Genomic DNA, 16,189 nt, shown 5'->3' on the forward strand with positions numbered 1-16,189 from the left:
TTTGCATATCATAGTCACAGTCTGCAATGATTAGACTGTCAGGAATGTCATCTTAACTATAAAGTGCTTAAAGTTCTCCTCTGCCTTTCCTCTCCTCCTGTCAAAATCAGGAGACACTTATAGGCTCGGCTTAAAATAAACTGCCTACGGGAAGTGTCCGTCAGTGTTTCCACACTAGTCTGCCTTTTACATGGTTGAAGAACTGCAGAATTCACAAACTCAACTCCACCTGCTTTCTACCATTCATCTGCTTTGGCTGCGACATATTTGCACAAGATGGTTTGTTTCCATCTCATAACATGACCTAGTCTTGGACTCAGACACTGGAAATTTAAGACCAACAGATGGTGCTCTGTAGCCTGAAATCATAACACTTCACCAGGATCACATTCCTTATTTAAAAGTAACACCTGCCTTTTCTTAAACCTTTGGGTATTATATTTGAGCTATGTTTTTTCTTCATTTGCACCTTTCTAAATCATTTTGCACTAATAGTCTTCATCATATAGGCTCCTTCCTACTCCATAGTAGACAGTAACAGCTCCAATAACAACACATGCAGGCTGATGATGTGGATGTTAAAGATACATATGCTATGATTTATTGTAGGCGTAACACGTTAAAGTAGGTTAAAACTGCTATTTCCAGTACTCCCTCAAGATATCTGAGGACAGAAACAAAGCATTTAATATAAAGCAAAAACAGCAAACATCTGACAAGTTCCAAAACAATCATCCCAAATTTGAAAGCAGTATTTATTACATTTGAAATACCCTATGACACATTACATCAGTTAAGATTCAGCAGATAATCATATTTCTAGATATTCAGAAAATATCCCTCAGGCAGTCTTATATAAATAACAACATTTTTCTTTTTCTTCTAAGGTGAAATGAACAAACGAGTATCAAGAATCAGCAACAAATCTTGACAACTATACCTATAACATACAAGACACTTTGGATAAAAAAAAAGTCCATTTGATGAGAAAATTCCAAAAATGAATGGTTCAATGGTTTTCATCGTGAACTGTTATTTGACATTTTGCCTATTTGTCTAAAAGAACTGATATGATCACTAATATCCCAGTTTTACACCAACTTTGTGTTATCATGGGCTCTTTAAAGCCCACCTAGCATGAGCCACAGTGCTGTAAGTTATGAAGCTTCCTATTGGACAAACAGAGACACGACCTCGTCTATGGGCGGGGCATCAATTGTGATTGGTCTACCCGTGCCGTCCGTTACCCTTCCACTCTCCCCGACCGCCTCCCCATCCCTCCACCGCCTGGATGTCCGGCCCCAGCCAGGATTTCACGAAAACATCAGCCGCAGACTGCGTATCAGTGCCAACTGGAAGGCTGCTACGACTCAGCGGGACTCAGCGATATGGCTCCGATGGAATGACAGCCGAGTCGATGGCCGTTTTCGAAAGTTGGATAGCGGTGCTTGCCTTGAACAGCGACGGTTAGAAGCGTAAACTGATTAACGGCAATGAATCGGTATCACTTGTTAGATAGAAGACACGAGTGAGGGGCCAAAGTGGACTCCCTCCCTCGGTATCGGCCGTTCCGCCCGATGGAGGATGACGGGACCTTGCAGTGAGCTCCAGGCCTGGAATGTCACCTGTGAAACGTCGACACCCCTCTGGAGAAGGCATATAAGAAAAGAAAACCACCGTCTCCGCTCTCGACGACTTATTGAACTTTTGTGTTAGCCTGTTTACAATAGCCAAAGTTAGCAAACAACGTTAGCTGCGGGAGGCAACCCCTCGCGCACCATGAGTATCATAGATATAAACTTTAACGAGGGGCTCCTCACCGCCTCAGGTAACAGCGGGACAGGTGAACGCAGACACACACAGCTCTCTGCGCTTTTCCTTCGCTATCAGAAGTAGTGCTGTTATCTTTCGCCCAGTTGGCTCCTACCAGTTTGGTTTTGCGAAAATTTTTTCTATTGAATCGTATATTTTCTGCAGTGACGCTTTTTTCCCCATCAACCATGTCTTCCAAGACCAATCCTTTGTCCGGAAAATTTCCAAGCCAACATTTTCAACAAAGAGTAAATGTCAGAACTGCTTTAAGCCAGAGAATCACATTTGCTGAACGATGAGGACTTAAATCAGGTAAATAAAATCAGGGTTTTTTTATATGCCACTTCTCATTATGTAATATTTTGTAACGTGTGATGTTGTGTGGGTAGTAACTTAAAATGTAATGTTGTGTATGAAAAGTTAGATATGGCCCTTTCAGAGGAGGTTTGCTCAGTGGACCATGATGAAAAGGTTGGGTTAATTGGACACAGTTTCCAGCCCAAGGGCTTGACCTTATTCCATGCAGATACATAGGCCCACGCCCAGCCTCCAAGCACCCAACACAGTAGTCTTTATCAGCTGTTCGTGTTGAATCTATGGATCTGTGCTATTTTGGTAATAAATGCATAGATAAAAGCTGAAAGGTCCCAAACAGGGGGCTACAGCCTCATATCACTTCTGGCATTTCAATTTTAGTCAGTTTTTTTTTCTTGGCCGGGCTGTTGTTTTCCAATATTTCCAATGAACTGTGGTCAGGAGACTGTCTGCGCAGTGTTTCAGTTACAATATTTACAGCAAATGGAAATACTACCTTGAATACTCCCCGGCTGACTGTATTGTTTGATACTGGCAGGTTGTGAATGACTGTATCAGGTCCACAATGAACTCACATGGTAGGTAGATATAGTGACTTGTTGGTGTTCAGTACTACAACTTCTGAGTCACCTATCCAGGTTACAAAGGTACAAAGGTTAGTGACCTGGCATCTCCAGTGTTGCACTATCTTAACTGGATCCAAGACCATTGTTTAAATTTTCATTTTTGTTCCTCCATGTTCTCTATTATGACCTGTGACAGGCTGGAAATGCACTTGAGGGCTTTTCTATTCAGCTCTTTTGCCCCTCAAGTGTATTCTTTAATAAGTGCAGTCAGTGAAAGTTTATCATTTGCAGTCATACATAGTAGATCCAAAACAGGTCATCAATGTTAAGTGTCCTCCTAAAATGAGAAGTCCTGAAGGTCTATAAATCTCCATTCCATGCATATTTCCGGCCAGAGACCTTTGCCTCACCCTCACAAACTTACCTCTTAAAGTTTGAGTTATCAAGTAAAATGCTGTTGTGTTTGATGAGGAGGAACAGGAGGTAGGTCTGATTGTGAAATAAAGGCACGGGAATACTCAAGTGACTCGTGTTTAAACCACTGAACCATTGGAGGGTAAAAAATGACCTAGATTTGTCTCATCTCTTTTTCTCTCAGGAGGCCTTGCCATTCACACTAATGTCAGGTCATGTGAGGAGAGATGTGGAGTTTTCCTCAGCTGTGTTCGGTCTTAATGTTTGACTTGAAACTGATTTTCCACAGGCATGGATGGAGATGGTGTCCTAGTATCAGTCTTCCTGAACCATAATTTCTCTTTTCCTGCAGTCTTTACAGTGCCTTCTGTATCTTCAGTAGTTATTGCTTTGTCTCCTCAAACGTGTAACTGTTCAATTTCATGGTTGAAAGGAGAATTAGTCATCGAAAAATTCCTGTTATGTCATTTGTCTCAAAAAGTCTCCCAACTGAGAAATGTCCTGCACCTTCTGCAATCAAAAGTAAAAGAGGATTTTATGGTGGATTATACATAACTTTGCATAGAGGTCAAGTTAGACTGTAATCAAAACCACTGATAGAAGGACACGAAGGAGCCGGGCAGCTTTAAAATGCCAGAGCTTTTCACCACTTGATTTGTGAGCTACTATTTTCATAGACTTGGAGCTGCAAGCAAATTACATAAGGCACTTATTGTTTTAAGCTGTTTACAGTGTAGGTAGAGTTGAGTCTAGTATTATATAGTACAATATGTGCTCTGTATTAAACAACAAGTATGCAGGACCTTTGTTTTTAGCTTGACAAAGGTTGCTGACCGTGAGGGTGGCGACTTTTCAGTACGTACCAGAAGTATTTAAGAAACACTGCCAGGCCAACTTCACTTCTCAGTACAAGTTGACTTGCAATCTGTAGCACAGAAGCTCCAAGGCCCTGTTGCTACTTCTTTTTTCTACTTCTCATCCACTGTTTTCTTGCTGGCTTCTGCCTCTTGCTGCCCCTCCACCACAGCAGTCCCACCCACTTCAAGGATCAGAAGGAAAATCATGTGTGGTAGCCTTTTCCTTTTTTTCCATGGCAGCATGGTGTTCTGAATAGGCCAGCTGGAGATTGTAGCCTGCAGTCAAGTCATGGCAGCCAGTGAATTTGACTAATAGACACCTTCCTGGAGTTGTGTATGTGTGTGTGAGCAGTTTATGTTGGTCCACTTTTATTTGTATAGGATATTAGGGACTAGCTTACAGTCATTACTGTATGTGAAGTTATTTAATACGTGCATGGTTGGACTGTAAATCAATATGTTAATGTATCTGTTACTGTTCAATTTCAACATTGTAATTGTGTTGTCTCCTCACCAGGCAAAGCCTATATATGGGGGATGCTGCTATTGGCACCAGAGGGAACAAATTTTGACAATCCCTTGCACGATCTCGGGTAAGTGGATTATGTGTCTAACTTATTTTTGACCTTTTCTGTACTCTTTTGGTTTGTTTTTAATGCATTTGGAGCATTTTGGCTCCAGCTATTAAGTACACTAAATGGTTTAGCTAGACTAATCTTGAGATGCAGTATTTAGTATAATTCCAAGTAAGGAAATGGCAGATAAAAGTAGACAAACTGGCCTACTTTATTTTTCACTTCATTTTTGTTACCATTCGATATCAATAAACAGGCAGGAGGGCTGCTAGTTGAGGCCCTGTAGCTACTTTTCGTGGATTTATCAGCATTCAGTAGCAGGCTTGGCATCAGCCAGAAGAAGCCCTCTTTACTGAGGTAATAATACACCTAACATTGACTTTATTAATGAATTCTGCTCCCTAAGCATCGCATTATGGGACACTTGCTCTGTTGCTCCAGTTGCCTTATCAGTTTTCCTGATTGTATTGTGGCGTGCATCCCAAAGAGGAGTATGAGAACGTTGGGGGAGGTGTAGGAAAAGTCCCAGTTCCACAACCGCACTGATGGTTTCCATTGGATTTGGGAAAAGCAACTCTGGATCCTTCAACTCCACTACTGTCAATAGTCTGCTGTCAGTTTGACTTTATCACTTATGTGTCTTGTAAATTTTTACAAACACCTTTTCACTGTGGTTGTGTAATGGGTGGTCTCTACCTTGTGCTGAGGCATGCAGATCAGTGAGGTTTTCACTTGCCAACAAACAAATAATAGAGAAAAAAGCTGACGTGCTGGATGAGTCATGTTTTAGGACCACTTTGTTTGACAGGTTTGTGCGTTTTTGGTAGTCTTCTTTCCGTACATCAACACAACTGGAATCATAACAGTATTTAGATGCTGTTATTTGCTTCTTAGTTCCCCCTTTGAAGCCACATCATGTTTTTATGGCATCTGACGATATAATGACCTTTTAACATGGTCTGTGAGCTTATCCACCACCCCCTTTGAGACCTTCCTCTGCCTTTTAGGTTACAAAGCACCACTCAATATTTTATGGAGTGGTCCCTGTCGGAGCTAGAGCCCAGGAAATTTAACACTTAGATAAAACGATGTATTTAGGAAGGAGTGAGGCAACTGAGAGCTGATCCAGCCAATGAGAGATCAGCAGAGACTGTCACTCTGTCATTTTCACAAAAATCAATTAAACGACCAAACTACAAGGGCACTTTGAGAATGTTGTAATGAAAGCATAACCTCCTTGGGGGAGGTAGAGATAAAATGACAGGTTGTTGTGTTACATCTGACCTTGTACTTTCAACATGACAACTATAGCTTCTTCTGAGTCCATTAATAATGTTTCCCTCTTGTGTTGTAGTCACTGTATTTAGTTGGAATATTAAACAGGTTTCCGATCTGTGATGTGTCTCTTCCTGATTAGGAAAAGCAATCAAAAACCTGATGATTGATTGCTGAAGGGAAGTCTGAATATGAAATGTAGTCAGTCCTGCTTTAAAGCCTTTTGATACAGTATGAGTTGAAAATGTGCCAGGAAGTTGCTTGCCACTGCATGGCAACTGTTTCCCAAAGGCCTGCTTTCCCTTGTGTAATCAACTGTTTGTGTGCACATGAGTGTTTTAGTGGGATTGGAATTGGAGTAATTCTTTGGCTTGTTTACAGGTGGAGTTAAACTAAAAAACAAAACAAAACTGGCTTTAGAAACTGTCATATTTTTCTACTGTTTGTCATATATCAGTACTTGTTTAACGCAGTGGCTAAATTGAGTGTTAGTAAAATAGTAAGAGTTAATGTATTTCTGCTAGATACAACTCCCTCATGTGCTTCACCCCTTATAAAATGATGATGCAGTTCTTGATGCCAAATATCAATCATATGACCAAGTAAGTAACATTTCTTCTTTTGATCTGTGCAGAAATGGCAAAGGAGGTTTTTTCATCCTGTACGAGCACGGCTTGCTCCGCTATGCTCTGGACGAAATGTGAGTGAAACCTTGTTTACCCACTGACTGCCAGATTTTCTCTGCCCAAAGTTAAACATAGTATTTATTCCAAAAGCTGACATTGATTGATCAGTTACAGTAACTATAATTATGAGTATATGACAGAGTGGTTGGTTACTGCATGATTACATGCAGCTTTTCATCTGACCCACAGACTATGACGGGTATTAACAACAGGACCTTCTCTCGTACTGTAATTTCTGAAGGTGTTAAATACTAAGCCAACAAGGTCAGCAGTGTAAATCGAAATGACATGACACCACAGTGCGTTGATACTGAAAGTCATGTGCCAAGCTGTGTGTTTGTTTAAGTGGCTAACACACACATTGAGCAAAAGCCCCAGTGTAACTTCCTGTTCTGAGAGAAAACTGGAAAAACCACCCAATGCCCAGATGAGTTATGTGTGTTTAAATGGCACTAATATCAGTGCATTAAAAATTAGGTGTTACAAATGAAGTGGATCGATCACTTGTTTGGTTATTGTATGACGTCTCTTGTGATTGCACTGCAGCATGTGGGTTTACTTCATATTGATTGACCAAACCAGTGATACTCGATAGCCTCTTTTTATATGTGGGTTATGTTTTGAAAGCAGCAGTTGAAACTGTGCTCCTCTTATTGATTTAGTCCATCCATACTGTATGGGAGATTCTCAGGAGGGAAGGTTTATATACACTGTATATAGCAGAAGCTAAGATGCTTTGTGGATTTTTCTTCTTTTCTGTGAAACCGGCTGGAGGCTAAACTCATGTTGGATTACTAACTAAATCTAATTGTAGGGACGTTTTGTCATCACCACAACATGAATTTATTTTATGTACCAAAAATAGCAATAAATCTGTATTGAAGAATGGTATTTGTATGCAGTGATAAATTAGAATGACACTAGAAAGGTACATAATGTTTTTATAAGGTGAGACAAAGGAAGGGCCTTGAATGTACTTCTGCCCTTCATTGATCGTTCAGCATGTCACTCTTCATCTTTTCATCTTGCTCCTGAATAGATGATCAAAAGGAGAGTAATAACGGTTTGTTGCTAGAGATATCAAGTGACACTAAATTTAGAACGCTTCTTGTCACAAGTACCTTTGAATAATTGTTTTGTGGTGAACAGTAAGCTTTGTAATTGTAGCTAATTGTGTATATATTTAACATTTGTGTAGAACATCATCAATGAATATCCTCAGGAAGGGTTAGAAGGGATGTGAGTAGTATTTTATTTTATGAATGTCAGCTTTGACATCATTTCAGCAGGTAATTAATGAGCAGCTAGGTTAAAAGTATACCTAAACCATATTTTTTACATTTGTGTGCCGTAGATATTATGCCTTCTATTGAATAGTTGTATGCTTCAAGCAGAGGTAGTGTGTGTACAGTTTGAAATGTTCAGGTGCAAATATGTCAAATGTAATCAGCTTTACATACAAAAGAGAGACTGCTTTTCAGATCAGTATGAAATTTGTATTGTGATGACATCAGGTCAGATTTGAAGACTGTCAGTATTTGCCAGTATAATGTTGCTCCGGACCACATCAGAGCTCCCATCTGAGAACACTGGGTTGGGGCTGTAGATGAGGAGGTGCCCCTCTGTTTTCCTCTCTGACTAGTTTTATGGCTCTTGTGTCTTGGCTCTAACCAACACCCAGATGGGTTGCGGTTCTAACCTGCAGGATGTGGCACAGCTTTGGGGGAAAGGAAATGGGTTAGCAAAAGCCTGGGAGAAATCACAATTCTGAGCCATCGATTTGGGGTTGCCCACCTACAGTGAACACCCAACACGAAACATCACCGCCATCATTTTATGCAAAGGACATGGCAGCTTTGAAGATGTAGCTGCAGTGAGCGCAAGATAAAGAGAAACATGTCCTGTCACTGATTTGAAGGATTGCGTGGGCGAATAGCTGAAAATGCTGGTCTGCATTGAACATGTGCTGCCATGCAAGGCCAAGGCTTTAGTAGATATTTCTGCATATGTCTCCAAACAAAGGACTTGTTTTGGGTTGAAACATAGCTAGTTTCAATGAAATTCTACCTTTGTATACTTAATATTCTTTAAAATGCAAAGACATCATGTATTTACTACCAGTCTTCCATCAGTTCATTTTGTGAATATACAAGTTAGATTTTCCCAGAGTCACAGAGCACAGTTATTTCAGGGGAGCGTTGCCGAGGCAACATGTTTTGTCCCTTTGTCCAACAACAGTTGACCATGGCATGTGAAACATGGGACAGAGTTACTCTCTGTTTTGTAGAAAACTCGTCCTGTCTCTGTCCCAACTGTAGAGATACAGAACAGAACAAACTGGAAGCAAAGCACTTATGTGTGGGCTGAGGTTGTCTTTAGCTCAGTCATACTGTGCACTAGCCGTTCTACAGTAGCTGAAGAGAAAAACATCAGACACAGCATCAAAACAATTGTGTAGGACAGAATTATAGTTTGTGCTGAGCTGCACATGTTTTTGTGTGAGCAGGGAGAGTGATTGTGTGTGTGCGTGTGTGTGAGTGTGTGAGTGAATGCACCTGGGACTGAGTCCGCTTGACTTCAGAGGCCATGTCAGGAACAGGTGTCGTAAGGTTTAAAAAAAAAAAAAAAAGAGTGAAAAGCAATTCTACACTGACTTAAGGTTTATCAGTCTTTTGTTATCAGTCTTTTGGTGACTTAGCATGGTTGCACTAACAAAACAGTATGATTAAGCTAGTTATTTGAGCTGTTGTAAGAAGCACACACACACACATACATACAGAAATCCATTATCACCTAGTTGTGGGGTTATGCTTGTGGGAGTGAAGAACTCTCCAGCTCCACAAAGCCACGCTGGTGACATCAGTGCTAGTTAAAATGATCAGCACCCATGCTCTAATAACTGCTTTGCTATGCTGTCCTAAATATCTCACTCAACACCTACCTTCCACTGACCGACTCTGACCTAATTGTAACCTTTTCTACTAATGCAAGTAGACACACGCACCCTCATCATATGATGTGGCTGATGTTTTTTTCTTGACAATCTCTGTTCTGGTCACTGAACTTGCAGCTACTTTTATACTGACTCATTTTATAAAGGATAGAGTGATGAGGATATCTGTCTGTCCATTTGTCAGCATTTCTTACCTGAGTATAACAAGAAAACCATTCTATACTTTCTGTCAAACATTCTGTTATTTATCAGTAACGCATTGAAGTGGTCTCTTTGTCTGTCATCCATTTGTTTTTTGTCAGTCATGCCATTTGCCATCCTTTTGTTCCCAGAGCAGGACTAAAGAACCAGTTGATATTTTTTCTGTAAATTACTCACAAAATAATTGAGGCACTATTCAACTCCTGCTGTCACTAGGCAAACTCAAATAAAGCTAACATCAGTGTTAAGAACCACTTTCTGATTTTGTTAGAGCTGGGGGACATGCCATCCTCTGAAGGCTCTTGCTTATTTTTGTTGGAGGATAATATATACTCGCTTCAGCTGTTTTCCGTGCAAGAGGAAACTTAGCTTGTATTTTTATGCTGATGAGATAATGCATTTTGCAAGAGATTCAAGCACAATATAGCTACTAATAAAATGATGCAATTTGTTCATTTACACACAAAAGTCCAATTCACAGATACTCAAACTGCATTTGTCTTGTGTTGACTGCTTTTGGCTGCCTAAATCACTGCCATATTTATGTTGTTCCAAAGAGAGCACAATGTTCTCATGACATTTCAACTGTTGAAATCATTCTCATTTCACTTTAACTCCTGTGTTTATTGGAATGCAAGTAGTGGACCCCTGCCCTATAGCTCTTTCCAAAAGCTGAGTGAGTTTTGGGAAACTTCTTCCGTTTCCCACACATTTGTGCATTCCTCTAACTTCAGGCAAACTATTCTGCTGCTTCTCACCCGAATATCTGTCATGAGAATATACAACCTCAGCTTGTTTGCCCTCAGACTTTTAAGACCTTACAACATGCTGAAACATGCAAAAATCCTCACTGCGCTTCTTTTGTACCTTGTGAAACATGAAATTGTGGTCTATTTTTAACCAATTTTCAGGGGCTTTTGTCTTGTGGTGGGTTGAGAATGAGGAGTTTGTATGGGATGGATGAGTGGGCAGGGCCTCTTAACTGTGTTGTTGCCTTGAGGCATGCTGTGCACAGAGTAAATGGAGGCTGAGCACCCCACCCCTTCAAATTAGGTATACTTATAGGAAAGCTGCAGTCTTCCACACACAGCTAATCATGGGAAACAGAGTAGAGAAGGGAAGTAAAGACTGAAGTACACAAAACTTTACCACAATCCAGTGGATACAAAGGTGGTTTAGGGTTTAGGAGAATTTGTGTTTGCAAAATGTTGGTCTTAGATGGAGCATGTCTTGGTTTTGCAGAGATATGGTGTGTGAGTCTTCTTTAACCCCTGCCCTTCCTTCCTCTGGGTTCAAATAGGAACTGATACGCTGGAATGTAAACTTGGCTAGGCCTGGTCTACACTGACCAAACACTATGTAATGCTGCAAGTGACACAGCACACAACAAACAGTTGATTATTGCTTTCATATAAATCAGGCAAGACACAGTTTGGCAGACTGTGGAGTGATCACACATCCTGCTTAGGCAGAGGTTTTTTTATCCACCCACTCTCACTGATGGCTAACCAAGAGCTCAGCTCTTTTCTGAATAACCCCACATGCATGTCCACTCTCCAGCTGAGCACTGTGCTTTCTGACTAGACATGAGTTTACCATTACCAGAAGAGTATGATTAAGCTGAATGCAATGAATCATTTCACAGAAGATGTGCCAAAGAAGAGACTTTTTGGGGTAGATGAATCTGACTCTCTGGCAGCCTTTTGGCCTGATTTTTCAGTGGTCTCTAGTTTCTGTCTTGGCTGTAGTCAACACATCATCCCGGATATTGTGAAGATAAAATCTTATCTCTTCCACTCCTTTTGAATAGCTATTTTTTCAGTCGGATGTGAGATTGCAGCAGTATATAAAAGATATACCATAGCATGAGAATTGATGGCTGTCATACATACACACTGGCTCATCTAGGTTATCAGAATTAAAATGGAACCAGACAGAGAATATCACCTGTGTATGCATTTTATTCTGTACCAGTCTTTTCTAAAAGTTGTGCAACAAGAAAAACTGTGTTTTTTGTGTGTTTTTCAAATCTGCAGTCTAAAAGTTCAACTCTGCCACTAAAATTAGATCTGCACTGAGTGTGACAGCTGCTGTTCTACACAGCTTTGTTCTTGCTACTTTCATGTAACTTCTCAATAACTACTAATTACTTTCATACGCGTACATGAAACCCATTGGCATTTGGCCATATGTGTCTGATTTGACACTAAATTGATTTGAAACAAAATATAATTGGTATTTTGTTTTTGTTTTAACTCAGAGATCAGATGTGAAAGGCAGACATGTATCGTCATTGTTTCTTACCCACTGACCCATCCTGCAGTTCCCCATTCCCACTTTATTATGTGTGGACTCCACAGCCAAAAAAGCTTAATGAGTCTAAAAATAATCCTTTTCAATTTGCACTTATTATATTCAAATTACATTCAGTGAAACAACATTGTTTTTCCCAATACACACAAACACACACTAAACAGACTATGCTGCCCTCTTTGAGTAAAAAGCTGTTTAAGTTACTGAAACAATAAACTGTTTAACTTGTCCCAATTGTTGCACATTTTGAGCTTTCAGTAAGGAAGGCTCTAAGTGCGACAGTCCCTGGGTTGAACCCTGGTTTATTATGATATTAGTGTTCACTGCTGCATGAGACTGAGGACAGGATCATTTAACACTGGGCACTAGGTCTATCAGCACCTTGAGTAAAACAGTACTATATTGCTCAGAGTAAAGGGATAATCGTTTCTCATAAGGTATCACTTTTCTGTTGATGTGGGATTCCACTTGATGGTGAACTTGAATTTCTCCTAGTGAATATGATTGCCATGTGGGTTGAGCCAGTGCTTGATAGCTGTCCACTTCTGCGCCAGAAGTCCTTAAAAGGCTCCCTTTTTCATGGTGTCTTTTTACCACCATCCTCCTTTTTGTGTCTTCTCTCATTTTCTTGTTCTTTTTAACGATTTCCAACCATTCATTATCCAGAGAAAGGCTGGCTCCAGGAGGCTTTGGCTAAACCAAAGTCCACTCACTTTGCATGGTCCTCACTTTTTCTTTTCCCCATTACTCAGTCTGATTCGCATTCACATCATTTTACCTCCTCACTTTCGGCTATTCTGCCAATCGGTCGTATCTCTGTCTTTCATTCCACTTCTTTCTGGCCAATAAATCATTTGTGTTGGTGAGAGCAGCCAGCAGTATTGTGTAACTTCTTCTCCCCCCCAAACTCTCCCTTGTCTATAAAGCCAAACACTGCCTGACGGACTGCTTGCTCAGTTTGCTCTAAACCCTAGACCAGGACACTGACAAAAGGTTTCATTTAAAGCATCAGGGTGAAGGGTTAGGCAGCTCTGAGACAACCACCAATAAAACAGTGGGGTAGGTGGGTAGTTGTCTGCACGTCTGATGTAGGCAGTGAAAGGACATTTGACAGACATGCTTTGTTAAGAAGTAAAAATGCATCTATTTTACTACTTTGTTAGACTATAGACAATGTGCTTGTCTTATGAATTAATAATTTTCATGACATTTTATCCACGTAATTTTTTCTTGATTAATCAATCTGTTGTTTGGGCAATGAAATGTCTGAAAATGGTGAAAAGTATCTTCAGTCTTGTTTGTTTCACACCCCATAAAATATTCTGTTTGCTCTCAAAGAGGAGAAAAAGAGCCAGAGAACATTGTTTTTTTTTCCGCATAAAAACATTATTCAACCCAATTAAACGATTATTGAAATAGTTGCTTTTTGTGATCACCTGTAATTGACCACTAATGGATTAATCGCTGCAGTTCTAATTTGGACTTGGATTTACAATTCTTTATTTAAGCACATATTACTACCATACGAGATTCCAGGTCTTAAATCCTAACCCTGTGCTTTTTCTAGTTTTGGCCTGATTGAAGACTTGAATTAGTTACATCACTGCAGTAAGACATCCCAGCTGGATGAAGTCCAGTTATAACCTGGGCCAAGACTCTGAGCCTGATAGGCTGCTGCTCTGTGATAGTCTGGAGAAGGCACAGCTGTAGTTGTATGTCTTTCAGAAGTGCAACAGGTGCAGGTGTATTGGATGACCTTTCACCTTTTACCTCAGCTTGGTGACTTGCCAGTCCAACCACCTGTTAGGGTCATGGATCTGCAGTCAGGATATTATTAGTAAGAAAGTGCAGCCTTGAAGATGGCTGTGGTGACATTTCATATGAATACTATCACAAAGAGAAACATTGAACATAAACACATGTAGGTGAAAATAGAAACCCAGTGTAAGTTTTACTGATAATTCTGGGCCTCATTTTTGGAAAGGTTTTATTTGTAAAATTCGCATAACTTCCAGATTTTGTGTGTTGAGTTGTATCTGATTATTAGTTATTGCAATAATCTGCTTGAGCTTCTTCTGAGCCTGGCCTAAAAGTCCTGTTTTCAGCAGCTGCACACTGGCACACCTCCCAACACTACACTTAATCAGCTTGAAATTTATCTCTCTGTCTTTTCTCACCTTTTTAAGAGAATGCAAAATACTCTTCCCTCCAAATGTCTCACAGGAGTATTAACTACAGCAAGCTAAAAAGCTGAAAATGAGTTGATACGCAGGTTTTTCAACAAGGGCAAAAAATATTATCTTGACCAAGTTATGTATGTGTATTTGTGGAGGATATAGTGACTTCAGTTAGCTATTGTTTACTAAGGTCTAATTCATGGTAATTTATCATAGATGGGCTTCATTGTGTTTTGCTGGCAATTCATGAAATCTCCAAGATGAATTATTTTGTGAAATGACAAGAAGTCTTCCTAAAAAGCCACACATTTGTGTAAAATTGACTGTTGTCTGCCTTTTGCTTTTAAATCTTCAGAATTGCTCTCTTGAGAAGCAGGTTAGCTGCTAACCAGCAGACCTGGACCTGTGGGAAGCTGGTCTTTAGCTCTGTGGAAAAACAGCTAGCCCTAAAACTTAGTATTATGATAAGATCCCAAAGGAACATTTCTCTATCCTTTCCCCATTTTTTCTTCCCTCATGCCCGATGGGCTAATTTGCGTTGACTTAGCACAGCTTTGGCAGATTTGCAGTCACTATCAAAGAGTTATTTGAAGCCTGACTGCAGGTCTTATGTAATTTCTACACATAGTGTAGACTGAGATGCTGAAACTCAATTGTTAGTAATTAGGCTGCTGGAGAGAGTGGTATTTATGGACATCTTGTGCAAAGATTGTACATATTTTAGATGGAAATAGTTTTCTCCAGGACTCTGATTTTGCCATAGCCACAGCATATAATGAGTGCATATTCACCTTGGCCTACTTTTCAAAGTGCTGTGTCAGAGCACCTTGTGGGACACTGCAGTAATTCAGACACTGCTGTTATGAGCCACCTTGTGATTGTGGAACTAATGTCTTTTTTTTATTTTTTATTGCAAATACTTTCTCCCTGATCCTGCAGCTGTAGGATTTACTGGTCTAGTAGTGAGGGAGTGAGTGCCACACCAAGGAGACAACATTAACATACATCAGGTTAATACTGGCATTGTGAATTAAAGCTTTGTCCTAGTCTTCAAGGGAGCAGGGCAGAAAATAGTTAGGTGTCTGCAAACCTCATACACTTATACGCTGCATAGACAGTCTGACAAGCAAACATGACAGGACACAACTTGATTGTAGCACCTGTTTCTGCAACTTACCCATCTACTTTATCAGCAGACAAACTGAGAGATTTCTCACAGTCTGTCTTTTCTTTAGTTACCTCCTCCAAAGATGTTATGTTTTCTCCCACGTCTGTTTTATTTGTTTATTACCTACGTCAAGAAGGTTATGTGATGTCTGTCTGTCAGCAGGGTTACGTAAAAACTACAGCCCCAATTTTCATGCAACTCATTGGAAGAGGAGGGCATGGGTTGAGGTAGCCTGGGAACTAGACACATGAAACATTTGGTCTGGCCGATGACTGATTTTCATTCAGCATAGAACAGTCATAGGCTGAGCCAACCTATGTTTTCCTGTTGTGTTGGACTGATATACCTTGACACATTGACAATGAGCTTTCACCTGTGATTCTTGAAGTTTTTAAACACTGGCTCTTGTCAATGTAGGAAAGCCTACCATTTCTACCATTTAAAACCCCATGAACATCAGCATGAACCACACTCTGTGTAACCCTGTTACAGTATAAATGTCTTTTCCCTGTGGTTCTGGGTTCTTATCTTCTGAGTAGACCCTCACACTTATTTCCAAATGCTTGCTTCAGACCACACATACTCTGATTTGCTGTGGATCTTAATTAAGTTAATTCATGGTTAATCAGTGTGGGTTAGCTGGCTGTGGTAGACAGTCAAACCAGTCATGACAGTAATCTTTTCACTCGTCTGAGGATTATTCTGGTGATACCAGGCTACAACCAAGGAGGAACCCACTATATTTGAAGCAGATTTCTCAAAAAGCAGAGTAACATGAATTATTTTTTCAACCTTTTCTAACATTAGGAGATTGTTTTAATTGACTGAAGTACACAGCTATAAGGATTTGGGGGAGGAATTTGCTCTGTTGAATGGC

General features: G+C 40.2%; 1 protein-coding gene across 8 annotated transcripts in view; it reads left to right on the top strand.

Annotated features, from left to right (window-relative positions):
• Positions 1-1,303: 1,303 nt before the first annotated feature.
• LOC115410175 (myosin phosphatase Rho interacting protein) overlaps positions 1,304-16,189 on the top strand; it is a 46,729-nt gene continuing 31,843 nt past the window's right edge. For 7 of the 8 annotated variants that reach the window (XM_030121659.1, XM_030121660.1, XM_030121664.1 and 4 more), the window contains exons 1-3: positions 1,305-2,124; positions 4,482-4,557; positions 6,449-6,514. In XM_030121659.1, the coding sequence (XP_029977519.1) occupies positions 4,502-4,557; positions 6,449-6,514 (122 nt within the window). In that variant the 5' untranslated portion in view covers positions 1,305-2,124; positions 4,482-4,501. Of the gene's footprint in view, positions 2,125-4,481; positions 4,558-6,448; positions 6,515-16,189 lie in introns of all 8 variants that reach the window. The other variant, XR_003934067.1, reaches the window with a different exon arrangement.

This window comes from Sphaeramia orbicularis, chromosome 19 (assembly GCF_902148855.1).
Source record: "Sphaeramia orbicularis chromosome 19, fSphaOr1.1, whole genome shotgun sequence".
NCBI lineage: Eukaryota > Metazoa > Chordata > Actinopteri > Kurtiformes > Apogonidae > Sphaeramia > Sphaeramia orbicularis.